General features: G+C 41.8%; 1 protein-coding gene across 1 annotated transcript in view; it reads left to right on the top strand.

Annotated features, from left to right (window-relative positions):
• Positions 1 to 27,071, top strand: part of COL22A1 (collagen type XXII alpha 1 chain) — a 207,546-nt gene that overhangs the window by 59,433 nt on the left and 121,042 nt on the right. The window contains exons 5-11 of the mRNA XM_066566730.1: positions 3,774 to 3,897; positions 6,319 to 6,594; positions 8,307 to 8,387; positions 8,997 to 9,110; positions 9,554 to 9,598; positions 13,550 to 13,603; positions 14,367 to 14,402. Coding sequence (XP_066422827.1) covers positions 3,774 to 3,897; positions 6,319 to 6,594; positions 8,307 to 8,387; positions 8,997 to 9,110; positions 9,554 to 9,598; positions 13,550 to 13,603; positions 14,367 to 14,402 — 730 coding nt within the window. The remainder of the gene's footprint in view (positions 1 to 3,773; positions 3,898 to 6,318; positions 6,595 to 8,306; positions 8,388 to 8,996; positions 9,111 to 9,553; positions 9,599 to 13,549; positions 13,604 to 14,366; positions 14,403 to 27,071) is intronic.

Raw genomic sequence — 27,071 nt, 5'->3', positions numbered from 1 at the left:
AAAAAGAGCAGAGACAAAAAACCTTGTTCAGCTTAGAGAAGGGAAGACTCAGTGAGGGAGGATCCCCATGTGTATAAATATCTGATGGGGAGGAAGGAAAGGAGACACAGCCAGAATCTTCTTAGTCATATTCATTGACAGGACAAGAAAGAATGGGAACAATTTCAATCAATGAAATCTAAACACAAGAAAAACCTTCTTTAGATGAGATGATCTCAAGAGGTCCCTCACTGTCTCCTGTTTCTAACAGGGGAAAGGAGATAAAGCATGGTGGAGGTGGAATGACTGAAGGCTTTTTTGGTCTTGTAGTGAGTAAAGGACTGTAGGGAGAGCTAAGAAAAAGAAAATACTGCAGCATGCAGAGGAGAACAAGTTGTTCACATGGCTTCTTATGGGAAAAAGTTGTTTTGGGAAAATGAAACGACAGCAAGTGAGATTTAGGACAGATTCCTTTTTTTTTACAGCATGTAGGACAGAGAAAAACAGGAAGAAATTACCTAGAGAGGATGTATCTATTCCATCACTGAGATTTCTAAGTAGAAGTCAAAAAGATGTCTGCCAAGGATGTATGAGACACATCCTTCTATAGCCTTCTCCTTTTCCTTTTCCTTTTCCTTTTCCGTTTCCTTTTCCTTCTCTTTTTTCTTGGTTTTTTTTTTTCTTCCTTTCATACTAATAGCCTCTGGTGATGTGAAGCATGTTTAAATGAACTGGCTTTCTCCAACTTGGTTTTGCTGATCTTATGGGTTACATTTCATGTTAACGGGCTTAGCTGTTGTAAAATTGGTCAAATTGCTCAAGTACATTAACTACACTCTTCCTCACCAAATGCAAAAACCTTATTAAATGTTGTTGCATTGACTGTCTGAAATGAGAACTGATAATATAATTTTTCCATAGTATTATTCTAGATGTAGGATCTCATTCTTATTGTCACAGATGAAAGCTCTTATTGCAAATTAAAGCATGTGAGAAGGTTGCTGTATATTGAAAAAACCAGCAATGGTTAAAAAAACTTTCTGCCTTCTTACTGATTTTTTTTTTTCTTGTAAAGTTGTGATTTGCCTGACCTTGTAGTTGAGTTAATTGACTCTTGGACTAACCTGCAGCACTGGGGGATTCTTTTGTCTTGGAGTTTTATAAGGGCCTTTTTTGCAATCTATCCTGTTGTCAGAATTGTAGACCAAGGAGCTGGCAGAATGCTCCCGGTAGGTACCAGGTTCCACAATATCGATCATCAGCTCAATTCAGCCTTATGTGAAAGAAGAACATAAAACATTTCTGGGGACAGCAGAATGCTCCTGCTCTTAGATCCCCAAGTAAAGCTGAACTTCTAGATGCAGATCATTTTCAAGTGAGGAAATAAGTTAAAACTTGCTAAACAAAGTTTTTTGTTATTTATGTAGCAATGCAGCTCTGTAAAAGATACAGGGACCAATGACTTCAGAAACAGCTTTTATCACATTTTCAAAGCAATGAGAGTGTCTTAAGATTTGCTTTTGGCATGAAACCTTTCTCTGTTGGGAACTTGCAGCTGGTTCCTCGGCAGCTTTAAAAATCAGTTGAGGATGGCAGGTAATGGGTCATTATGGCTTTCTGTCAGTTTAAATCTACCTGATGGGCTGTTTGTCAGCCTTGTGTGATGAGGTATGGCCAGACTCACTGGGATGTTTAGGTACCTAACTCCCAGTTATTTCTCTGGGTATTAAACATCTGAAAACCCTTTTTGAAATTAAGCATGCATAATGATATTCCTGTTCCCAGCTCAGAGCTGTCCAGAACCATAAAATTGTTAAGTCTGGAAAAGCCCTATAAGATCACTGAGTCCAACTGTTATGCTGCACTTCCATGTTCAGCACTAAACCATGTCCCCAAATACCACATCCACACTTTTCTATGAACATTTCCAGGGGTGGCAAATCCACCACTTCCCTGAGTAGACGGTTCCAGTGCTTGACCAGCTTTACAGTAAGGAATTTTTTCCTAATATCTAGTTTAAGGCAACCCTCCTTCCAGATCCTACTTCTGTTCACTTCAAGGTGCTCCTTCTGGCCCTTCTTGTAGACTTGCTAACTTCCAGGCAACTGGGACCTCCCTGGTTAAAAAACCAGTACCAAGAAGTGAGACAGCCTTGTCTGCTTTCCTAAAGGAAGGACTTCTTAAGGGAGCTAGTGGGAGCCTGGTTCAGTTTTCTTTTGTGTTGGAAGAATTCAGAGTCTCTTGTCTCCCAAGAGGGAAAACCAACTTATACTGGTGCATATCCTGCAGGGGCACTTTATACAGCAAAAGTCACATTAGTGGATGAAACCAGAGTGTTCTGAATTTATAACTTGGCTGAAAAGATGGGAGATTCAAAGCACAGAATAAAATATGATCGAATGTTTTGGCATTAGGAAAGACTGGATCTCAACATTTGCTGCAACTGCAAAACAGTATTCTGGAAATTTAGAGGACTTTTTGCTTTTAATACAATTAAAGGCTTCTAGTTTTATGTGCCTTGGACTGTGCCAGTTTTTGCATAGTGATGGATTATGTTAACTATTCATTAGGACCACGTTTCATAGTTTGCTCTTCATTAATTGCTGCTATTATGTTTTGTTTTGTATTGAGTGCTTATGCCTGACTGCTCAGATGTCCTGATATTTGTAAAGGTTTATTTGAGAATGATCATAGGAGCAGGCTGGCTTGGGCATGAAGAACAATGTTAACTGTGACTCTTCAGGTGGGAAAAGAGATGGCTTAGAGGCATTACAAGCAAAGTTAGAAAAATCATGGATGGCATAAAAGATAGAAAAAGAATAGGTTCATTGTCTTTTCCCTGATAAGAACTGAGTTAGGTCCTAAACAAAGAGAAGGAGGCTCATTATGCAATGGGCAGCAGTGGGTGATTCCTTGTCAAAAGGATGTTGTGAATAAATTTACCTGAGTTCAAGGGAAGGATGCAGAAGTCTATATCAGATAAATCCATAAAAAGCTATTGATATAGAAATTGCATTTGTCTCTGAATTATACACCTGGATTCCAAAGATCCAGAGGTATGAGAGAGATGTTTTCTTGTGTTCAGTCTTGTTCTTAGGCATTCAGTAACGGTTAGTAATAAAAAAATGGTGATACTGGATTAGTTATCCCTTCTGCATTCCCATGTTATGACAGGTTTTATGATGGGGTAGAGAAAAACAGTGTTGGATTTTTGCTTACTTGATGTGTTTGCTTACGTGCAGGGGTTGTGGTGTCACACTGAGTAAATCTCTGCCTGATATGTTTGCAATGTTTGATTTGAGAAACTTCTTTTATCTGGGGCTGCCAGCTAAGGAACAAAGACATGAGCTGTAGTGCCTGTTTTGGGCAGACATTATAATATTTGTTGCTATAATTTGGTACATTTAGGGGTTTTGGGTGTTCCTGGCCATTCTCAGAAGTCACAGGTCTCCAGTGCATCTGGAACAGAACAGAATTATTTACAGGTTTCATGAACAGAAGCATGAAGTGAAAAACAACCTTTTTAACATGATGGATAGTCAACTGCAGATTTCCATTATATTTTAGCCAATTTGAGAGCTTCACTATTGGAATGATGAAAGGGCTCCATAAAGACAGAACCTGGAGGGCACAAGCTCATGTTCATCTCTCTTCAGGCTTCCAAATAAAGCAGATTTTTAAGGAACTATAATGATACTTATAGAAAGCATTGCTGGGACATGGAGAGAGTTTTAGAAGTTCTGCTCTTCACTGCTAAGCCTGATACATTGCTCTCTTTCCCCTCCTCATGCCAGGGATGTATTTCCACAAGGCCTGCCTGATGAATATGCCTTTGTAACTACCTTCAAATTCCGGAAGGCTTCCAGGAAGGAAGACTGGTATATCTGGCAGATTATTGACAAGTATGGCATACCACAGGTAAGAGGCTCTTTTACAGCCAGCAGGAACAGTCTTTTTTGGGTTTTTTTTTTTGCCATGAGCTAGTTTTCTTGCCTTAACCTCCCACTCCTTTTTCTTGTGAACTGGTAAAAATCCTGTTACTTTTTCAGTGGATTTTGCTGCAAATATTTCACCTTTCATTCAAACCCCAAATAAATGTTTGTATATGCCTTGGTTGTTATTAGGATGCAGATAAATGTGTTAGTTGGAAAGGGGGACAAAAAATACCATCCTTGCTCTTGAAACTACTGTTGAGTTTTCAGTTGTTTTGTTCAGATAGTTCTGCTTAGGGAAAATATTTTGCCCTTTTGGAAAAAGGTTGTCACAGGGATGTACTACGGAGCAGTGAGTTATGTCAGGTTTTGCACAGCCTTCTAGGTGACTTGTAAATGCATTATGGGCTTCTGCTCTGGGTGTGAGTGTGACAGCTGTTATAGTTCCAAAACCCCGAGTCCTGGCTGCTGCACAATTTGATCTAATAACTTTCTGTCAAGTACTCTCAGGTCCTCAGAAAAAAATATTACAATCATGTATTAAAGGACTGTCTGTCCCTACACAACAAGTTTTTAGCAGCTTGGTAGAGTTTAGGTTTTTGAGGGTGCTTGAGGAGGGAGTGATTTGGATGGGCTGTACATTTTTCTGCTCTGCACCAAATATAGTGGTGATGGCATTACCCAGGACTGTAAAGTGGGCTGTCAGCATGACTCACATAGCTCTGGAATTCAGTATTGCTGCCTTGGGACTGGTGTTTAAAAGGATTTTGGGAACTATCAGTGAAGAATAGGTGCAGTTTGAAGAAGTAGATAACTGGGTTTGAGACAGTGGTAAAATGTGTATATGAATGTTATTATCAGCTGAAGCTTCATGAAATGAAATGTGATTTACTGTGCCACATACATTCCTAGGTGCTGCAGAGTGAGAATTATCACTTGGCATTTCTTGCAGGAAGTTAAAAACTTTAACTGCTTAGGTGTGAAGAGAGAAAAACACTCAATATTTCCAGTAATAATTTCAAAAGTGCCTTAAATTATGGTGCCAGAAGTGCCTTAGAGCCCCATGAGCCTCGTTTCATGTGGAGTTCGTCGTGGTTTGGCCGCTTCCTTGCAGCCCTGCACAACTCACAGATGCAGACACTCCTGGGCCAACATTGATCCAAACTGGCATTCCCAGCCAGCACAGAGCTCAGCTGCATGGAGAAGTTGGGTCAGATGTGGAGTCAGCCTACCCTGGGCTGCTCACATCACTCACAGCTCAGTGCCAAGGTGGCCCTGCAGTTCGTGGGCACACGATTCCTGGCTCTGCCCGCTCCACTCCCTGCTGCCTGCTGGTAACTGCCTGACTTTGGTAAAAGAAGACACCAATTTGTAAATTAACTCCAAGTTGCATGACTTCAAAAACCTATTTTTGCCTGCTCTGTAGCTTGCAGTACAGAGCATGGGCTGTATCTTCTGTTCAAAGCACCTGAAATAAAAGTGTGAGCAGTGCCATAGCTCAGCAGACTGGTTTCATATGAGATATTTTTCCATATCCCATGGGACAACTGAGGACATGTAATGGGAGTAAAGAGCCTGCTTGGAAGCAGTGGAGGAGAACATGGGGTAGAGGGATCCAAACCAGGTTCAGCTTTGGGGAGATGCCTTTGGGGAGATGCCCATGATCTGCACCACCACCCAGCCATGGCAGCAAGGTGGCCTGGGCTGAAACCATGCCAGGGGTTGTACTCACAGGAGGAGGCTTTAGCTGGTGTCTGAAATAGGAGACTCTTCAAGCCAGGTCTCATAAGCTCTTGGAGATCTATTTCACAGCCAAGATAGCTCAGCTACCTTAGAAGGCATAAAATCAGCAGGATGGCTTTTGTGGCAGTGTTGGAAACAAAAAGATTTTAATAAAAGGCAAAATAACAAACTCTTTACAGAGAAAAACTTATTTAGGTGCAAGAGGCCCTTCTAACCCTGGTAAAACACCTCACAAAAGCAATTTGTTTCTTTGTTCTCTTCTTTTTCTAGTAAATTGCCCAGGTGGGACTTTTTGGCTCTTGTCCAATTAGCTATCCTTAAATTTGAGGTGAAGTCCCCTGGGTCTTATGAGATACCTTTTCACTTAATCGGGGAGAGAAACTTCTAAGCTTATTTCCTTTTTAAGGGGACAAAAGATAGTTTTGTCACTTCGTCAACATTCCTTTAGTCATGGGTCTGCCCCGAAGACTGTGGAGCCCCATCTTATTTACCAGCACAAGTGTAGGCTCCCTTTCCATATCCCCCACAAAATTCCATCCTCTGCTCTTCGCTGTCTCACCGCAGCTGTGCCACCCCTGGCTTGGGGCTGTGGGAGCTGATGGAAAGCAGTCAGGAGGAAGGAGGAGGCTTTGCTGCTCAGCAGACCCCCTCTGTTTGCTTGCAGGTGTCGATCAGGCTGGATGGGGAGAACAAGGCTCTGGAGTACAACGCCGTGGGGCTCACCAGGGACGCTGTCAGGGTGGTGTTCCGGAACGCGCGCGTCAGCGACCTCTTCGACCGCGGCTGGCACAAAATCGCCCTCAGCATCCAGGCCAAGGCTGTCTCCCTGTACATAGACTGCAAGCTGGTGCAGGTGCTGCCCATTGAGGACAGGGAGAACATTGACATTCAAGGAAAGACTGTGATTGGCAAACGCTTGTATGACAGCGTCCCCATTGATGTAAGTACTGCGTGTTATAAATGATCAAATCGGTAGCCAAATTTATGAAAAATTTAACAAAGATTTATTAGATCAATAACAAAAATAGAAAGTTCGAAAAAAAGGAAAAATTACCACAACCAAGACAGCGTCAGTCCTGGGAACAGCGCTGGGTGACCTAGGATTCCAGCTGACAGAGAGACAGCGTTTCCCCAGAGGTACACCCCGAGTGCTTCCAGTGGCCAGCTTATATACAGTTTATTCTGCCTGGGGCAGGGATGACCACATATTTCTTTGTGTTCCTTCTCATGTATATATTGAATCCATACAGATGTAGAAACAGACAAAGGCGAGCTCAGAGATGCAGACAAATGTCTGAGTGTCCAGGCAGAAGATGCATTCACATGTACTGGTTTCTGAGTACCATGATGAAGTAATGTCCAGGTGTATGTCTTGTGAGCTCCTCGAGACATTCCATTCTGGGGAAGTCCAGATGCTATCTCCTGAATGTCGGAGCCAGAGGAAATTCCCCATAACAGCCAGGGACCATTCCATTCATACGGCAACAGACCTGATACTATCTTACCACTGTCCGGGAACTGGTTAAAATAAGAATAGAACTCTGTTCCCAGCCAGAGTGGTCAGAAACATACCTTTGGATCTTTCCAATATTTTATACACATATATATCTACTTCTATAGCATGAATTATCTCTACCATATCCTACATGCACATGCTGGTTAGAGCTGGGTGAACGTTCAGCTTTGGGTTTGCAGCCTGTGAATGAGGGGGGTTATGTTGTAATTGACCCTTTTCCTGAGGCAGCATTGTTGAAATGTTACCAGTGTTACATAGCTAAGACAGATTGGCACCTTATGATGCACAGGAATTACTGTATTCTTATGTGATACTATATCTCCAAAATAAGGATTAAAAACGAGAAATTTATTTCATATTTTTGTCTAGTCACAGAATGTGCTACAGTTAGAAGCAAAGACAAAATTGAACACAAATATCATCAAACTGGGTACTGACCTACACAGAAAAGTCTTCATGTGATCTTGGCATTATGAATGTTTCCACAGGTGATAAAAAGAGATGGAGGAAAAAAGAAAACTTGTTAACTGAAAAGACTTGTGATATATTCTCCATTCCTCAGATATTAAATGACCCTTAGTACAAATGAACCAAAGTCAAGACACACAGGCTGATTGTCCAGCAGCAGTGTTACCCTGGTATAATTTATGTGTGATAGTTTGGTATTTCAGACTTGTATAATCTTTCTTGGCTGTGCAAAATGGATGGAATGTGCATATCAAATGTGCTCATAGCATTTCTCACACAGGAATAAATGGTCAGAAGATGCAAGGCACAACAGGAGGAAAATAGACTTTGTGTCTAGATGAAATTCTAGGAAGGATAGACATGGCCAGGATATGTCTTCTCAGACAGAAGTTTGGCCAGAACATTGGGATTTGCATGAAAACCTGGACCAGAATTTGAATAGGCATTTTCAGGGTCCTATTATCTCAGCTCCTGTAGCATGCTGAGGTATTGGTCTATTATTGATAGGGAGAGATAGAAATTGACTACAGGATCCATAGAACCGCTCTGAAGTTTGCACCATCTGGTTTTTGTTTGTGTTTGCCTGCCCTGTTTGTGTCCAAGCAAAAGGACACAGGGTCTTTAATAATTCACTGTGTCTGAGAGTGCTGCCTCCTTTTGTCTCCCAGTTTGATCTCCAGAGGATGGTGATTTACTGCGACTCCCGGCACGCTGAGCTGGAGACCTGCTGCGACATTCCCTCTGGACCAGTAAGCTCCTTTTTGTCATTTATTCACTCTCACATGAACACTATTCACTGGTTAATTACATAAACCAGGGAATATGTGGCAGTGTGGGATTATAATTTTTGTTTAATAAGGGTGATTGAAACCTCACTGTGTAATTGGCAGTGTAGCAGCTCCAGAGGAGGGCAACTGCAGAGGGATGAGTATGAGGAATTTGAAGTTTCCAAGTTCTTCTTTTCCTGTCAAACTGTCAGGGGAAACAAAGCCCCAAAGTGATGATAGAACAACAGAAATGCAGCATGAAATATTCAACATGTTTCCCACCGGTTTTATTTGGAAACAGCTAAAACCAGTGCCAGTTGCAGTTTATTTTCCTGTGCCCAACTCTCACTAGAAACTTCCACCCTCCTATCACTCTTCTCCCCTCAGTCTTGGTTAAAGAGGTTCATTGTTCATTTTGCCTCATTTTCCCCTATTGCTTGGATGAATGGCTTTTGTGGGATTTCATTCCTCAAGAGGACACATTTGGCTGTGTGTTACACAGTGGTGCCTGTGGGATTTGTCTAAAGTGGGTGGAAGGGGAAACTTTGCAGCATTAAAGGCTTTGTCCTAACCTTGGATGTCTGGGTGCAGTGCCAGGTCACGGTCCTGACAGAAGCACCTCCCCTGGAAGTGAGACCCACTGTTGGCAGCGAGCAAGTTGGACATCTCAAGATTTTCAACTGCTCTTGTCCTCCTGGACAAAAGGTGAGTCCTGAGAGGAGTGTGTTTCATTTGGGATGTCTATAGAGGTAAAGGAAGTTTCCCCTGGTGCTTTCTCTTTACCTAATTCAGTGATTCTGGTCATGCTGGTAGTCCTGGTAACAACACTGAAATAAAGTGATTATTCTTATCCAGCTCAGTTATGTGTATCCTTCTTCAAATGAAATAGATTATGAAGGTAAATGTGGCCACACTGAAAAAAATCTCATGGCTTTTAAAAGCAATGTTCTTGCTTTCTCTGGCTCTGACCGGGACCTCTGAGGAACCAACTTCATTGTCATTGCTCCTGAGGGCATGTCAGCTTTATTATCTTCTCTGCTTAAACCTGAAAATATTTTTGTAGTCCTCCTGTCCTCCTAGGATCAAGCCCCATGCTTGAATATAAAATGAGAAGATAAGTTTGATTAATGGTGTCTTTTTTATCTTAGGGGGAGAGGGGTCCGCTTGGCTTTGAAGGTCCCAAAGGTCAAAAGGTCAGTAATTTGTGCTAGTTCATTTGGTTAATAAAAACAGCAACAGTGAAACAATTTCAGAGTAAATTGAGGATTTGAAGATTGTGAGAAATGAGAGTCAATTTAGTATATGATTAAGTTCAGACAGTTTTGGATGAGCCTGGGACTGCAGAAGTTATTTGTGATCTTTTATCTTTAATTTACGCTTGCATTTAGGCTTCTCTTTTGCTGCTTTACGTGATTCTTAGAGTAAATGTGTTGCAAAATCCTTTCTTGCATCTTCTAAACTGTCATTTTTCAAGTTACTGTTATTAACTAGGTCAGGCACAGCTTCCATGGCAGGTCACCTGGAAACAGAGGTGCTGCTGCCCTGCTGTGCCTTTCTCAGCAGTAATACACATGCATGTTGAGGTAGCAGCCTTCCAGTCACACTTCAGAAAGTTTCTTGAGACTAGGGGTAAAGGATCAGTCTCAATCTTTTATCCTTAGCAAGACTGCCTGAGTCATGATGTTAAATATAGGCCACTTCCCTCAGTACTCTTCTTCCCGGATAAAAGGGTAGAAGAGTGGTTGTGATGTCTGCTTCAAGTTTCACTGTGCAGCCTTTGTATTACCCTGCCTGTTCTGCAGGCCTCTCTGATATACACGTGTGTGCATTCAGCATAAACACATTTTCCTTCTGTGCCTAGTTACAGAGAGAGCCATGAGACAATAGACTTAGAGGGAGCACTTGTACAGGAAGAAATCAGAGAGTCACAACATGGCTGGAGAGGTTAAAGTTGGTGGTGTTGGTGGTTCCCAGTTTTACTATCTGTTAAAAGATGTTTGGGGGGAAAGTTATATTCAAAACTATTTCCATCTGAATTGCTTCTGCAAATGGAATTTATACCTGTTGGGTGAATAACTGGGTTGCATCCCATCAAAAGTCACTCAGTTATTATGAAAGGAATAATCTCTGGGTTTTGGAGGGTCAAACATCTTCAGAGATGTGCTGTCTTTTGGCAAAGCTTGGTCTGCTGTCTGCAGAGAGAAGTTTTGAAGATAGGAATATGCCTTTTGGAGGCTGGAATGAAAGAACATGGGCTCATTACTGCTCAAATGTGCCTGTGCAGACAAAAGTTCCTTATGCCTCCATGTATATGTATATATAGGAGCTTTCTATTTTAATCCATGACAGCTTAAATAGTGATGGGCTATTTTAAGGAACAGCAAAGCCATGCCTGTTGTGAGGAGGTTGCAGAAAAGACAATGGTGATAATGATAAAAGGGCCCTGCAGCAAGATCCCTTTGTCTTCCCCTGCCTTGCCAAGGTCTGTGTGCTGCTGAGGGTGCCTCAGTGTGTCCCATGGGTCAGTACTGGGGTGCAGGACACACTGGTGGGATACAGAGGGGTGTGTCTACAAGCACAGCATCAGAGGTTTTCTGGAACAGACCCCAGAAGGACTGCCCCACTCCTGCAGATGGGAGTCACTTTTCCCTGGCTGTAGTGGTTTGGGACCTGTAAACAGACAAGGCAGGACTGTATCACAGTCTCAAGGACCTGGGGATGATGCCATTTAAATATAGGATATGACAACAATTTACTATAAATATGATGATTTGAGACAAATTATTTAGCTTCTCTATCTGCTAAATAAGGCAAGTTGTATGTTTATCTCCCATCTTGCAAAGATGTTGAGATTCAGTAACAAATACCACTCTTGACAGCAGTTCTTACATTGCTATTGCCAAGGACCAGCTTGTCACAGTTCTTGCTCTATGTTTAAGAATGAATTTTAGCTCTCCTCCTCTCTCCTTGCAACATTACTGAGCTACCTGGGCTAAAATCCTGCCCTTGGCAAGGAGTTCAGTGCTTATTTGCAGCTTGCCAACATTACCACCTGGTATTAGAGAAAGATGAGGATAATGTGATTTTGATCTTCTCTAAGCTTCCAAAGGCTGGGAGAAACAGGAGAGCTTGCAGTTATCAAAAAAAGTGGAAAATATTTCTGGGAGATAAACATCTCTGCCTCAATGACCCACACTGCCAAAGTGAGGGTAATGCATGGAGACACAGCTGATGTGTTTTGGAATGAGATATGGTAAAGAATTGTATTGGGAAATAGCTAGGCAGGAAATAGCTGTGGCAGAACTGGCTAATATGTCTGAGGCTGGGTCTTATTGATAAATTTTAGATGCTAATGACAACCCAGTCTGATTTATTTTCCTTCCACAGTTCCTCTGCAGGCTGTGTTGTTTGCAGGCAGCCAGGATGGCTGGTTGGGGCACTGGGCTGATGATCAACAGGCTGCTTCTCTCTTCCAGCACTGCTATTGATCCAAGTGTAGACAAAATCCTTGCTCTGTGAGATGTGTTTTTACCCACAAAGGAATTACAAGTCTTACCTTCCATTGTGAAGTTTGTGAAGTCCAGTTTATTAGACAAGCTCTAGCAGAATGTATCTTTTCCTCCAAATTAGAAAGTGACTTAAAAGAGATGGTCACATAAAAATTTTTGTGAATTTTTCCACATCCTTCTTAATTGACCATGACATAGTTTTTGTACATATGGTACTTGCTCTGTGAGTTTTCTTTCTTTCAGCAAAACACAAAGCAGAAAGGTTAAAGAAAGAAACTTTCATATTTCCTGTGCTTTCAAAAGCATTTCTTTACCTGGGGAAAAGAAAATATGATCCTAGCAAATGTTTTCAGTTCCTGGTTCTGCTAAGCACTTTTTTTTGAGGGGGCATAGATCAGGATAAATTCAATAGAGATACAAAATTAAATGCTGCTGTCGTCCATGTGGGGAGATTTGAGGAGAGCAGGGGCCATCAGACTTATTGATGTTCTGGTACTGGAGGGTCCTGCTCCATGTCTGAGATTTTCCAGCTTGATTTTAAGTCTGTACTGAAGTTACAGTGCACAAATAGGTGAGCACATTGCATTTGTAAGTGAGAGATGGGGTGCTCAGCACAGCACGTTTCTGGTTTGTACATTTTGGGTGAGAATCTGGGCAGAGTGTGTGGGCAGAGCCCTCTACTCCCCAGCAGCTCCCAGTGCTAGAGGGATTGAAGGAACTGGTGGCAGCACACACATAGCCTTAAACTAGTCCAAGTAGTGGATATATCCTCCACTGGTCTCCTTCCTGTAGTTGAGACTGCAGAGCATTGTGTGAAAATGATTTACAAGTATTTTTTCTGCACTCGCTGGGTCTGGCACCATTTTAAGTTCTGTATCTGATAAATATTTATGAAATTTTGGATCTTCTTTGATTCTTTATCCCCTTTACTCCTGTCCTTTTTAGGAGAAAAGTGAAGAGAAAGTTTTGCTTGGTTTTTGATTGACCATTTTTCTCTTTTCCTCCCTATGTATGTCTTTCTCCAGTTATAACTTTTCCAACCATCATTACTTTTATCTTTCCAATTGTCTCTTTTCTATGTTACTTTCCCTCTCTCCCATTGGAACAAGCAGGAATAATGACTGTGTGTGCTGCACACTTGTGGGAGGGAAAAGAAAGGTTAGCTGATTCTGAAAATTTAGTGTGACTGAAAACAAGGGGTTTGGATTACAAAAAAAAAAGCAGCTCTAAAATCTTAACAATATTTTCAGGTTCTTTTTTGCACATTTTTGGCATGTACCCTCGAGGTCTTCTGCAAAACACCTTTGCAAATATTTCCTCTCTTAATAAAAAATAAGGGCATTTGAAGTACTTCCCAGGAGAAAACTCTCTGCCCTGCCAGTGCACTCCAAAGGCTTCTACCAGTATTTTCATACGAAAAATAAAAGAGAAAATCAATCTGAAAACTAGAATGTTTTCAAGACAGGCAATTAGGTACACCCAGTCTTTAGGGCAGGAGCTGAAATCTTGGCTGTAGAGACTGGTGAAACCAAAAGTGTCCATTATTTCAGTCAAACCCTTGTTGCATCACTTTCCTTCTATTTCTAAGAAAGGAATGAATTAACTATGTGATATTAACACAATTTCTGTTTCAAGGGAGAAAGAGGCATCCCAGGGCTTCCTGGACTCCGAGGAGAAAAAGGAGAGTCAGTAAGTAAGAATTGCCCAATGATCTTGCTAAAGGAGGTGAAAATGTGAGTAGCTGTTTTCTCCTTCATGGTGAGAAGGTGCTCACAATGTTGAGTGCCCTGGTCAAAGCTGTTCCCTCTGCTGGACCTGAATCCCAGGAGGAACCTGATCTCTCTGGCACTCACTGGCCTCTCTTGGAGAGGGGCAGATGGAAGTTTCATCCCTGGGTACAGCTGATAACTGACTTAATATTGACCTTCTAATTAAATATGTAGCTTGGATGCACTTACCACAGCTGCACGTCTGCTGGGGGACAATATGAGACAACTGAACACAAAGAAGATGCAAATCTCTCTTGACTTTTTACATTCAGATGACCAAGATACAGCCTCCCACAGCTGTAATTAATGCAAATGCCAGGCTGAGATTTTAGGCAAAAAAATCTTTAACCCCATGCAAAATTCATTCCAGTAAGTGTTGTTGGCAACTTTGCTTTTGGAAATGTAACATCATGCTCTTCCATGAATAAAAAATAAGATGTTTTTCTGGCTGCAGTAGGAGAATTTGGGATAAGTTTTTAGTTTAATTTGTCACTGAATTATTATGCCTAAAGAAAATTGCTTTCCCTATAGTAGTTTTGAAGTGACTTGTATGTCTATATATAAAGAGCGATAGATCTTGGATGCATAACAAGGAAACTATGAAATATGTATCTGTAGTGTTGTTTGATACCCTTGTTCTCAAATTTACATTTTCCTCTCTTTTTTTTTTTCTTCATTTCTAGGGCAAAGCCTATGGCATAGGAGAGAAAGGAGAAAAGGTAAGATCTAATCCTTCACTGGTCCAACAAATGAGTTGCTTGCTGTTGCCTGCTGTAGTTCAGAGGTTGCTTTTGGAGTGCATAGGATACAAAAGATGTGACACAGTTGGATCTTTGTAGGGAACCTTTATGCCTCCTTCTGCAGACAAGCTTTTGAGTGTTCATGGCTTTCTCCCCTTTGTGTTCTTTGAGTTTCTTTGTGCATTGAGCATGGAAAATCTGATCAAATTGAAATCATAATCTTCCCTTTGAATAAGCAGCAGTGAGTTCGTGGAGGATAATGCACAAAAGAAATTGGCTGGAAGGATGAAAAACAGAAACAAAGCATAATTTTGAGTTTATTGAATTTTTCAGCAGGATTAAATGTGGCTTATGAGAAGTCTGTCATAGTCTTTCTTCCAATTGGATCTTTTCATTAATAAACTGAATGAAAAAGCTGAATATTTTTTTACTTCAAATATTAGGCAGGACAGAGTAATAAGACTTGGAGGTTAAAACTGAGGATACGGAATAACCACTGAAAATTTCTGTGTTATCTATCTTGATAAACTCTTTCATTGGTGATCAACAGTGGGAAACATGTAGCAGGACTGGATTGATTTGCATTTTAAAATGATGGTGATTTCAATGCAATTTTGGGTACAAACTTTCTATTCTGCATCAAAAAGAAAAAAGTCTGGATGCCTAGACTTCAGAAGAGAATTAGCTCTTTCTGTCTGTAGCTCTGTGTCACACCTGGTTGAGGGTGTTTTCCTTATGATCAAAATGAAATTTCAAGTTGCAAGGAACAATGGAAAAAGATTGACAGGATAGGAGATGAACATATTAAGAAAGAAATCAAGGTTCATATTGAAAGTGAGATTAAGAATCTGTTGAGATGTTTTTCAGGGAATCTGTGGCTACTCAATTGCTCAGAGAATTCCAAATATTGGATTGTGATTGGAAAGAGAGAATGCTGCACTAGAGAGAACATGGCATTTATGCCCATTGCAGCTTCTCATTTGCTCTTTCTATGGTTATGATATATTGATTGTATATAGTGGTAATTCATCATGTGAAATTACAATCGAAATGCCAGTTGCTCATGGCAGGAAATTTTATTGAGCCAGGCTAGAAACCTGGGGGCCATAAAAACCACATCTCTGCATTCATTTTCCTGCAGTCCTCCCACTGACAGACACTATTTAGCCTTTGAGACTCAGGATTCAGCCTTTGGAAACCAGCTCGTGTTTGTCAGGTGGTGAGAGCCAGCAGTGTGGTGGGAAACACATGTTTATGGTATTAGTTGTGCTGTAGTTGAAACAAGTTCTTGTTTTCTTATGTTTTGAAACTCTGCAGAAAAATGTCAGAAAATATAATTCCATCTGTATTATTTTCATGCATAGACAAATAGGTTTGCAGGTCTGGAGGGGGAAAAGTAGAGAAATGTCACAGTAGGTGCAGAGTTTCTTCAGCTGGAGTAGCCAAACAGCATTAAGTGCCCAAAGAAATGTGTAGGCTTGGAGGATGCTGAGTTTATGGTCAGCTTGTTGTGTTTATTTGGTACCTCTGCCAGCTGAGGCAGCTTGTTCTCGTCTGTTAAGGGAGGGTTTATGGGACCCAGGGTGTTTGTGGCCCATGTGCACCCAGTGGCTCAGTGTCAGTGCTGTTCCTGACGCAGGGCAAAGATTTATCAGCTGTATGTTGCTGGCTCGATTAAAAAGAGAGCCTCAGGATATAGAATCATAAAATCATAGACTATCTCAGGTTGGAAGGAATCCATATGGATCATCTAATTCAACTCCCTGCTCCATCCAGGACTACTTAAACTAAACTGTGTAACAAGAGCACAATCCAGATGCTTCTTGAGCTCTGACAGGCTTGGTGCCTTGACCACGTCCCTGCACAGTCTGTTCCAGTGCCCAAGAAATAGCCAGAACTACAGGGAGCAGGGCTGCAAGTGCCTGCAATGCCAGTTACCATCAAAGTAGAATAACCTATGAAATGAAAACCTTCCCAGAGAGGAGAACACCTGGAAGGAGAGGATTCAGGTGTTTCCTTTGTTTGCCTGATGCTCCACAATGGCTGCACGAACAGGAATTCTTGTTTCTTTCTCACTTTGGCTGTGACAGGTTTGTTTCCTTGATTTATGTGGCTATGAGCCAGTGCTGGAAAGCTGGATCAGAGATGCTGGACTTTGCTAACAGCTGCAGTCTGTGTGGTTGTTGCCATGCATGTACTGTGGGATCCTTTAAAAGGACGAGGCTCACATCCTAAATGTTGGTGGAACAAAGTGGTCTCACCTTTGCAAAGACCAAGATGACAAGATTAAAATCACCCCCTTATTACAGTCTTGCTCTCCAGCTGTGCCAGTGCCAAACACCTGTCAGACCATGCTGTTGCCAAGTGCTGTTTGTATGGCATTTATGTGAGGTCTGAGGCATTTGTCAGAGGGAAAATACTGTGCTTTTTCAGAAGGACAGGAGAGGTACTGGCCTTCCTTCTCCAGGTCATCACCTTGGTTATATCACCAAGTTAAAGCCAAAAGGATGCTTGTATTAGCATATATAACATGTCAAGCACATCATTAGTGGCAAACCCCGAGATAATAGCAGCTGTGGCTGAAAACCTAATTCATGTTGACATGAGGACTTGTGTAACTTTTATACCCAGGAAACTCATGGTTCAAGCAGCAGCCTGGCATGTTCTGCCAGGCCTAAGTAGCTCAGAATGATGGAGGATGTTTGGTTTTTGGTTTTTTTTTTTTTTTTTGGATACAGAAACATGCATATGCAGCCAAGTTATTGTGCACAGATATTAAAAAAAAGAAAATACCATAATGCATCTACAGGTGCCCTCATAAACCACTCTCAAGTGGATTTCCTGGAGAGGTGGGATTCACCTATTTCTGCTCTGTATTGGATCTTAAATTTCCATTATTGACTGGTATCTTTCAGCCCTTGGAGTTCTTAATCCCTTTCACATGAGATGTAGTCTGTCATATTTCTGCTCATAAATCTGTGTCCCTTTACTGTGTGTTAATTCACTTTTGCAAATGCTTCTGTTGTTGAACTGATGATTATATGTGGGTAAATATCCAATTCTGTAAACTCATCACCATGAAAGGGAATGCTTTAGCTTTATTCTGGAGGTTATTCAAGTGGCTATCTGCTAAACCAGATGGGCTGATTCTGGACGGGTTATAACTCACATCTCAAATCCCTATTGATTCAAGAGGAGCAGGGGCAGGAGAGGAGTGAGGGCAGCAGCAGCAGCTGGAGAGCATTTCTGACGACCATTCACGCAAAAGGGGGTTTCAGTAACTTGATCAAAGTCAGAGAATTCATGTCTGACAAGGGAGGTTCTGTAGAGCATGAGGTCTGCATTCCTGGGGCACAGCCATCCACATCATGAGCCAGCCCTTCTAATGCCTCCATGCAAAATGTAACGGGGAGGCTCTCAGAAACCTCTGCCTTTGTCTTGCAAAGGACTGAGCATTATGCAGTGGCATTGAGACACCCTTCCAGCATCCCAAAGGCCAAGAGCAGTGAAAAGGTTCTGCAGGCAGGAAGGTGCTTAGAAATGTGATGACTTTAGGGGGAATAAGACAAAAATCTGTCAAACTTTGAGTGGTATGGAGATATTAGTGGGAAATTATTTTTCACCCTTTCTTCTGTTGTAAAACTGAAGGGAAGGCAAACCAAGCTACCTGATAGCAAGTTTAAAATGAACAAAATGAAGTTGCTTTTCATCCAGCAGGTATTGAAACACCTCTTTGCAGACTGTTCTGGAGGTTAAAATGTTGTTTGAAACAGTGCATATGAGTTAATTAGAGAGAGAGATCTGTAAACCTCTAGTGAGTACAAAGACATTCTCTGCTTCAGGATGTCAGTGGAGCTCTGCAAAATGTAATTGGTGACAGGACAGAAGGTTTGAGAAGTCTCTCCTGAGGAGAACTGAGGCAGATGGGCAGGAGCTCACTGCACCTTTGTCCTGACTGCTGATAGCTATTCTTAGACTTTTGTATAACTCTTGAATATTCCTAACACCTTTGTTGCCCAGAAGGGGACAGAAATTTCCATAGTTTGTTCAGGGCTTAGACCAACACTATTCACACCTGTTGAAGAAGAGTAGAAAGCATGAAAAAGGTGTCATGGAACAAGTAGATCAAGTGATCACTACCATGATTTTTCCACAGGAAACCAATTAATCAGGGGAAAAAACCCTAAGCATGAGCACCCATCTTTTGCAGAGGTGGTGGATGAAGGTTTCATTATGTTTTGCACTGGGACTTCCCTCACTAATGAGTTTCTAAGAGTATCCAGGCTTTCCTTTTATGCTTTATCTGCTTTCCTTCATGCTAATAATCACACAGGCAGCAATGACTATGAGAAACAACTTTAGTAGATGAAGTCTATATTCTCCTAGCAATTTTTTTTTCATGCTAATGACTCTGATAAAAACGCAGAAGGACTATTATAGTATTTCTAAGGAGAATAAAATCTCTGAAGTGGCTTGGCTTATTAGAGATGCAGTGACTGCAAGGCCAAGCATAGAAAAGAAAAGCAGGCAGATAGTTCAGGCTCTGGGCTAGACTGTGGCACATCCAGACTTGGAGCTTGGCTCTAATGACCTTGAGCAGAGCAGCTACTTTTTGTTCCCCCAAAATTAAGCTGAAGAGCCTCTTTCCCTCCAGGTCTGTATATCTTGTCCACTAAATCCTTCTAACAGAGGCTTTGCTTCCCCTTCCCTTCTCTTCCAAATTGGAGTTATTGCCATTTTTAGGGCTTCTGGAAAAGCTGTGGAAATCTGCTCTGTTAGATACAGTGTCTCCACACACAGCCCTGTGCTCTGTCTGCTCAGAGGCAGCTGAATATACCAAAGGCCTGACCTGAAAGCCCTGTTGCTTTTTTACCCCTGTGCTGTGCTGTCAGCAGGACTTACCAAATTAGCACGAGCACTGTGCCTTTAGATCAGGGCTGGCCAGCATCCAGCAACCTGGGACACAAGAAAATGAGTGCAATTCTGCCTGCAAAAAGTGCTGCAGGCTGGTTCAATGGAGAATGAGAGCTTTCATCTGTGTATTTTTAAGGGATGCATTTCAGGACCAGCAGGATGGTGTGTGTGATTTACTGGCAGGTGAAGCTCACTCTGGCAGGTAAGGCTCAGGCTGGCAATGATAATTTAGATCCAAGGGCCAGAGGTGAAAGCTTGAAAACAGCTTCAGTACAAAGGAGGGGAAGCAACTAGCTTGAACTTCTAATAGCAGGATGTGTTGTCTGAGCTGTTAAATGATGTGGGACCTAAGCCTACATGAACCAAGAAATAGTCCTTATTCCTGCAACTTCCAAATAAAGCTGATTAGCACTTCAAGAGAAATGTATGTCCTTTTCATTGCTGAAACGGTGAGCCCAGTGCAGGGAAGATGCTCCAGTGAGGTTACAGACCTTGCCTGGGCTGCTGTGGTGTTCAGGTAGTGTCACCAAGTCCCCAAACTCACGAATGCCACCCAGTTTACCCATTTCTGGAGAGCTGAAGGGTTTCCCCAGAGAGGCCAAGGCAGAAGCAGGCTACAGGAACCTTGGTACATCAGCATCCATGCTGGCTCCTTCAGTGAGCACTTCTTGACAGTAACAAAATGGGAAAACGTCTTCAAGTTTAGAGATAATATTGAGTTGAAATTTGAAGACAAAACAAAACCCCAGTGCTCTGTCACTGATGTTCCCTGGAGACAGCAGCTATGGAAATGTTGCCTCCTCAGGGCTGAGTTCTCATGTTCTTAGTGCTCAGGTCTTCTTATTTTATTGCAGAATAAAACTGACCTGATAAGGCAAAGTGAAAGCACAAGTAAAACTGACCTGGTAAGGCAAAGTGAAAGCACAATCTGCAGGGATTTTTTACATATATGTTTTGGGGCTTTTTTTGGTTTGTTTTTTTTCTTTTTGGTGCTGAAACAGTTCTTTGGCTCAGGAACTATTCTTAGCTACTGAGTGCTGGTTAAGAGCACTTAACCTCTCTGTCCAGCACTTAAACATCTGTATAATAATACCTCATCTGCTTCCTAAGGCTGTCATGCAGTTCAATGGAGTTTTTCATATCTGTGATTTCTTCTCAGAATCCTCATATTAAAAGATGAGTTCTACTAAAGTTACTATCTGCCTTCCTCAGTATGTTCTGAATCCTATTGTGTATATGGCCAATTTTGGTTTGCATGCTGAGTATTTTTGTGTCCCCTTAACTGTAGTTAAAGCACATTCTGCAGAGCTAAATAACCATGGTTTGATGGAGTTCTTTTTAACCATAATTAGAGGGTTTTAGATAAATTCTGTGGGTTTCTGTGACCCAGAATAACAGCTGCAGATTGCAATAAACAACTCAAAGTCAGCTCTCATACTTATTGTGATTGTGACAGCTTAATTCTCAGCAGTGTAAGAGTGCTAGTAACTTTGCTCCCTTTTTTTTTTTCCCCTTACATAAACTTAGAAAACATGCATTCCCTTTCAGCATTACCCCCTGGCTGGCAGGTACATTGCTGGTATGCAATGACATCTACTGGCAGCCAGAAGTTTGCAAAGTCTCCAACACTTGTTTCTTTGGGGGATTTCTCTGCCAAGATCCACTGGCAGTGAGGAGAGGAAGCATGTGAGAGAGATTTGCCAGCTCCATGTTTCTTCTGAAAATAAACTGGGATGGGGGGGGTGGGGAAAAACCAGATTGTCTTGATTCTGTAATTGATAAATCTTGTTGGAGTGGAGGATGCTCCTGAGAGTGATATTGTAGTGGATAGGTATGGATTATCTGCCTGTTAGGTGGGAAATAAAACAGCTTTCTCAGCAGTCTGGAGCACACCCTCTGAAGTGCAGCTCTAAGCCCAATGAATCACAGAGAGCTGAATCACACAAAGCAAGGTGTTATCACTGGTCTATCAAAGGTACCCTAAGCATTCCCTGCCCTTCTCCCTGCTGGTTAATCTCTCTAGTTAAGCAGATGGGTTTTCCCCTTTCCACTGACCAAAGCTCTTGCTGGGCTGTCTCTGGTTTTGTGATGGCTGAGAAGGTGCAGGTGCCTTGGTCCTGGGTTCCCTGAAGGGGCAGGTAAGGGCAGCTGAGACAGGGCAGCACTGGATTTTATGCTGTTCCTCACTTGCCCAAGTGCAACTCTGGACACCTTTAATTTCCTGTTCTGGGTCTCTCACCCTTTTTCTTAAGCACTACCTTGAGATTTTGTGTCTCCCAAAGCCCACAAGCCCTTCTCTGTCTGGCATTGACATGAAGATGGTGTTTTGGGTCTCAGATTCTGCTGAGTAATAAATGTACTCATAGTGCTAAGTGCCAGATGAGGAGAATGGGAGGATTTTTCATGACAAGAGTTTGCTTTCCTGCTGAAGCAGTGTGTGGACCCTTAGTGGTTGTTATTTCAAAGATATCTGATACATTTGGTGTTGGGAGTAGGTTTGAGTCTCTGCAGACTGGGTTTTTTTTTGTCCTTGTCACTGGCTCCAAAAAAGATCTTGACCAGAGCTTTTCCCCTTCCTGTACCTCAGTGTCCAAGTAAAATGGGAAGAAGGATCATGACCTTTGTCATAACCTCTGAGATGAAAAAGACCTAGGGAGCAGCACCACTTCATAAAGAAATAGCATAAAATGAAAAAAAAAAAATAGTTTGGGTTGGAAGAGACTTTAAAGATCATCTAGTTCCAAACCCTGTGTCTGACTGGATCAAAGAGATTTATAGCTTTGGCAAAGACTTGACTGAGCAGCCTCAGGTGTGTTTGGCAGTGAACAGCAGTGCATCACTGCAAGTTATAAGTAGGTGGTGATAAGACTTCAGGCAAAGGTTCTCTTCAGTTTGGGTGTGACATTTAAAGAGAGGTGTGGAGAGATGTTGCTCCTAAAGAGCAGTGAGAAGAATGATCAGTGATTTGGCAAATTTACTCAGCAGGGAGAGATTTAAAGGAAGGGACTCTTCAAGGAGGAGAGGAATCATGGACTAGATGATGCAGTTAATCCTGAGGAAAAGCTTTGTACATATTTCAGGGAGGCACCAGAAGATAGACTAAGGGGTGAATGTGGAATATCAGTAGCAGAAGATGGATAAGAGCAGATCAACACCAGAGTTTGGAGTGCTCTGACACATTACTCCTCTGCCCTAATGAGCTCTTCTTGGAGATACTGAAATTGTTAAGGGATACGTGGAGATCCGAAGCATCAGAAACTTCCCAGAAGCAGAGCAAATGGATTTTATAGATTATTCTTGCAAGAAAAAGTATAAACCAGTATGTGTCAAATCCTCCACAAGACCAGAACCATTTTCTGTCTACTTTTTATAGATGAAAGGACTTTAATTTATCAATGCCATGATACATGACTGGAATATTTTTCTGTTTCAGTGAACACTTCCCTCTGGTACTTGGCAAGCTGTTTGTCTGGTCTTGAGTAATGTCAGGTGCTGGTAAGGAGCATCAACTTGTGCTTCAAGGCAAAGAAGTTTCTGGAGCAGAGTTATGTTTTTCATATTTTAAAGTTTCTAGGAAATGTGTCTTTAATTGAAGACCCTCTTGCCCCAACCATGCAAACAAGAAAAAAGGAACTTTTGGGATCTATTAGTCCTACATCTGCAAACCCAACTCATTGTAGCCCAGTATATTTGTCAGGTTATTCCTCTGTGCAGTGGGATTATAGTACTGATTGTTTCCAATTATATTTTACCTCCTATTCATTATGTTCAATCATAAATAGCTCTGCCAAATCTTGACTGTCTCTTAATTTGAACATTTCAGCAATTGTTGAATGGGAGTATTTCAAACAGAAGAGCTCCCTCTTGTACATCCCTGTGCTCTCTGCTGCAGAGATGCTTTCCTTAGTGATATTCACCACTTGGCTCAGCCTGGGTTGGAGATGAAGCAGAAGTTCAGGAGCTGTCAGGGGTGTCTGACCACCCCAGTCTCTCAGCAATCACCTGTTTAGGGAGTGAAGCAGTGTCATGGTAGGGAAGCAGATAATATGAAGCTGATGGACAGGATTCCAGGCACCAGTGGCAACTTTGAAGTCTTTAGGATGTTTCTGTGTTATTCTGAACTCTACACTGACACAATGACTCGTGTGCCACATGAATGAGCTGTGATGAATCTTTTCTCCTGCAGTTCCAAGCTTATAGGTGACCATGTGTCAAATTAGCTACAACCCAGCTGTTGCTTTGTCTATTTTTATGAAAATCTGGAGCATTAGGTTTCTTGAGAGAAAGATATCTGTTGGAATCTCTGAAAAATGGGGCATCTGCTCTCTCCAGAAGAACCATGGTCATAAAATGGAGGGTCAGAAGAACCCTTCTGGTCTCAGGGGTGGGGGGGGGTCATGACATTAATGATTCAAGGGGTTAGAGAGCTTTTGAAAATAAATATCTCCTGGGAAAGTACCTTTTGGGGACAATTGAATTCTATGTAATGGATTAAATAAAATACTTCATGCATTTGAAATATAAAACCCACAAATAGTTATCATTTAGACAGTTGTTTGCACTGGGCTGGATTTCCTGATAGTCCTGCAGAACCTATGACTTCCTCTGACCCCTGTGTATCATGTCCACATTACCATTCTGTTTATTAAATCAGAATATAATATGAAGACCCAGAAGAGAAGATTTCTTTAATTTCTTCCTTCTTCTTTACTTCAGCAAAGTCCAAGTTGAGATGAATGTCTTATTTTATGTGGAAGCAGAAGATCAGGCCAGCTTTGGTGCCAAATTTGCCAAGATATTAACAGGGCTTTAGGGTTATTCAGCAAATACAATCCTGCACCTGGGGACTGGAGAATGGCAGTCAATTTGTGCTGCTTGTCTGGTCAGCAGCTTTTGAAAATTGAGCTAGGTGACATATATCCACTGCAGCTCTGCCTCTCAGTTGATCTGAAGATCATCCCTGGCTTTTAATGAAGCCCTGGTCTTTGCCCTGCCTCTCTAAGAAAAAACCCTCAAAACCACTCCACCTCTAAATTTACAGTACATTTCAATAAAATATTTATTATGTCCTTGGTTGATTCCCTTGAATGGAGAAACCCTGGAAAGAAAGATATTGCATTCTTCCAGACTGTGAGGTCTCTTGGAAGTGTTCTAAGACATTTGAACCTGAAGACCTCCCTCAACATCTTTTCTATCCTCCCACTTCATGTGACTCATCAAACACTGCTCACAATTCAGTGTGTAATCATGGATCAGCAGTAGGACAGCTACCCATCATCTCCTCATTTATTCTTCATGAACATCAAGCTGCCAAGGTAGATGCAGGCCAAAGAGCCAGGAGAAATAACAGATTTATGGTTAAGGCACTAACCTGGGTCACAGGGAATCGAGTGAGTTTCTGTCTTTGTCCCAGACTCTTGGACCTTTGTCTGTCCTCTCCAGTGTTGCACCTCTGACTGATCACCCTCATGAGGTGACAGCAATATTGCAGTTGCTGTAACCCCCTTCTCATTTCACAGGGATGCTGTGAAGTTAATTAACAAAGGAGAGAGGGGGGGTGTTAATGGTGAAGTGCCACCATTCCACAGTTCAATTTTACTTCTGTTTCCATTTCATCTTGCCCAGTTGTTTTGTTTATCTTCAAATCTTGATATTTTTTCTCCTACTTTGGCTCTAGACCCCCCAGTTTGTGCAGCTGCCAACATGCTGAGTGTGTCATGTGTGGGGTTCTGCTTGGCAGATGTTTTGCAGGTCTTCCATTGACATTTTGTGACAGGGTTAGAAATTTTAATTTCATACCAGCATTAGAAAAGTGACACTTTTTAAATGTAAAAGTAAGATGTAGACCAGTTTGGAAGATAAATAGAATGTATGGAATTGACCTTAGAATGATCTGTCTTCTGTTGTCTGGTCTGTGTGCTGAAGGAAGAGACCAGTGATTTATTTGAATTTGACTGCAAATGAGAATCTAATCATGTGTTTTGGACTAACTTTTCCCCATTTTATTTTTTTGTTTAGCTTGCTCTATTTTCATTAACATAGGCCGCAACCTAGAGTTGCAAATAAAATATGTGATTATAGGCCACAGCTGTTCTCCAGTTAGAAGAAATATTTGTAAACTTGGCAGTTGCTTGAGGAGCTGCAAATGGAGGAAAGAAAACCATTTAAATTTGAGTGGATTGCTTAAAAACATCACTGAGGAATTTTTCCTTTATGTGCTTTATGTCTCTCTAGGATCAGGTAATACTAAATTGTTCTATCCCTACATTTCTCCTTATACCTGCAGATTCCTTCCTTCTCTGTTTTAGGTCTCTTCAGAAAAAAAATATGAGGTTGGATATGGCAAACTCTGCACTAGTTTTTCCCACTCTGATGAAATAAATCATCTAGCAATTAAGGTTATTTTTCTGTAATTTCATCATTATCTCTACTCAGACATAGCAGGATCTACATGGGATCTTTTACAGCTTTTTGACTGTGGTAGAGTTAATTTTCTTCATGGTGGCTGGTATGGGGCTCTGTTTTGGATTTGTGTTGATAATACAGAGATGTTTTTGTTATTGCTGAGTAGGGCCCACACAGAGCCAAGGCCTTTTCTGCTTTTTGTATGGCCATGCTGGGGAGGAAATTTGGGATGTTGGGAAGAGACACAGCCAGAAGAGGTGACCCAAACTGACCAGAGGGATATTCCAGACCATGTGACATCAAGCTCAGCATACAAAATGAGGGGAGGAAGGAGAAAGGGGGGACATTTGCAGTGATGGTGTCTGTCTTCCCAAGTAACCATCAGCTGTGATGGGGCCCTGCTCTCCTGGAGATGGCAGAACTCCTGCCTGCCCATGGGAAGCAGGGAAATTTCCCCTTGTTTTGATTTGGTTGTGTGCTTGGCTTTCGCTTTCCCCTATTAAATTGTCTTTATCTCCACCCAAGAGTTTTCCAGCTTTTACCCTTCTGATTCTCTCCCTGATCCCTCTGGTGGGGGAGTGAGTGAGCAGCTGTGTGGGGCTTGGCTGCTGGCTGGGGTTACACCATGGCAAATGTGGATATAATTTGGTCACTGACCATAAACATGTGGTATTCCATAAACTGTGGGCTAGTGGGGCTCACTGTAACCCAAGTGAGGTGAATTTTTGCATGACCCACAACAAGGTACATGTGCATATGGTAAGTGTGAAGGGATCACTAACCTGGAGCTGGCATGGTCTGCTAAATCCACAGGATGGTGGTGTACCAGGCAGACATCCTTCCTCAAATATAGAAATGGAATAATTCTGCTAATATACTCAAACTAACAAAGGAACCTCTCAATGGAACCAGAGCATGTCTGTCCTTACCCAGATCACCTATTTTTTTTTATTTTTTTTTTTGCTGAAGCTGAGAGGAGTATTTTTATTCTTCATCACCCAATACTCTGTCTGCAGCAGCTGAGAGTTGCCTGTGCTTTGAAGTTCCTCATCATGTAGCATTTCTTTCAGTCCATTGAGTCTGGACAAACCATGTGCCCATGTAAGCCCTGTTCTGAGAGTCTCTGGAAGAACAGAAGCAGTGGCTACCCCTTGCTTTGTATCCATTGTGAGGCTCTGAATGCTTCCATTCAAAAGCAAATACAAAGAAATTCAAAATTCTATCCTTTTTACTGAATTCTGGTTAAACTTTTTGTTTTCAGTATGGCTCAGAAAGCCTTCTTAATTTTCTATCTTGCAGAATTGTTATCAGTTCTTTGAGGAATGAAGG

This window comes from Molothrus aeneus, chromosome 1 (genome assembly GCF_037042795.1).
Source record: "Molothrus aeneus isolate 106 chromosome 1, BPBGC_Maene_1.0, whole genome shotgun sequence".
NCBI lineage: Eukaryota > Metazoa > Chordata > Aves > Passeriformes > Icteridae > Molothrus > Molothrus aeneus.
This window is presented reverse-complemented; position numbering and strand designations above follow the sequence as displayed.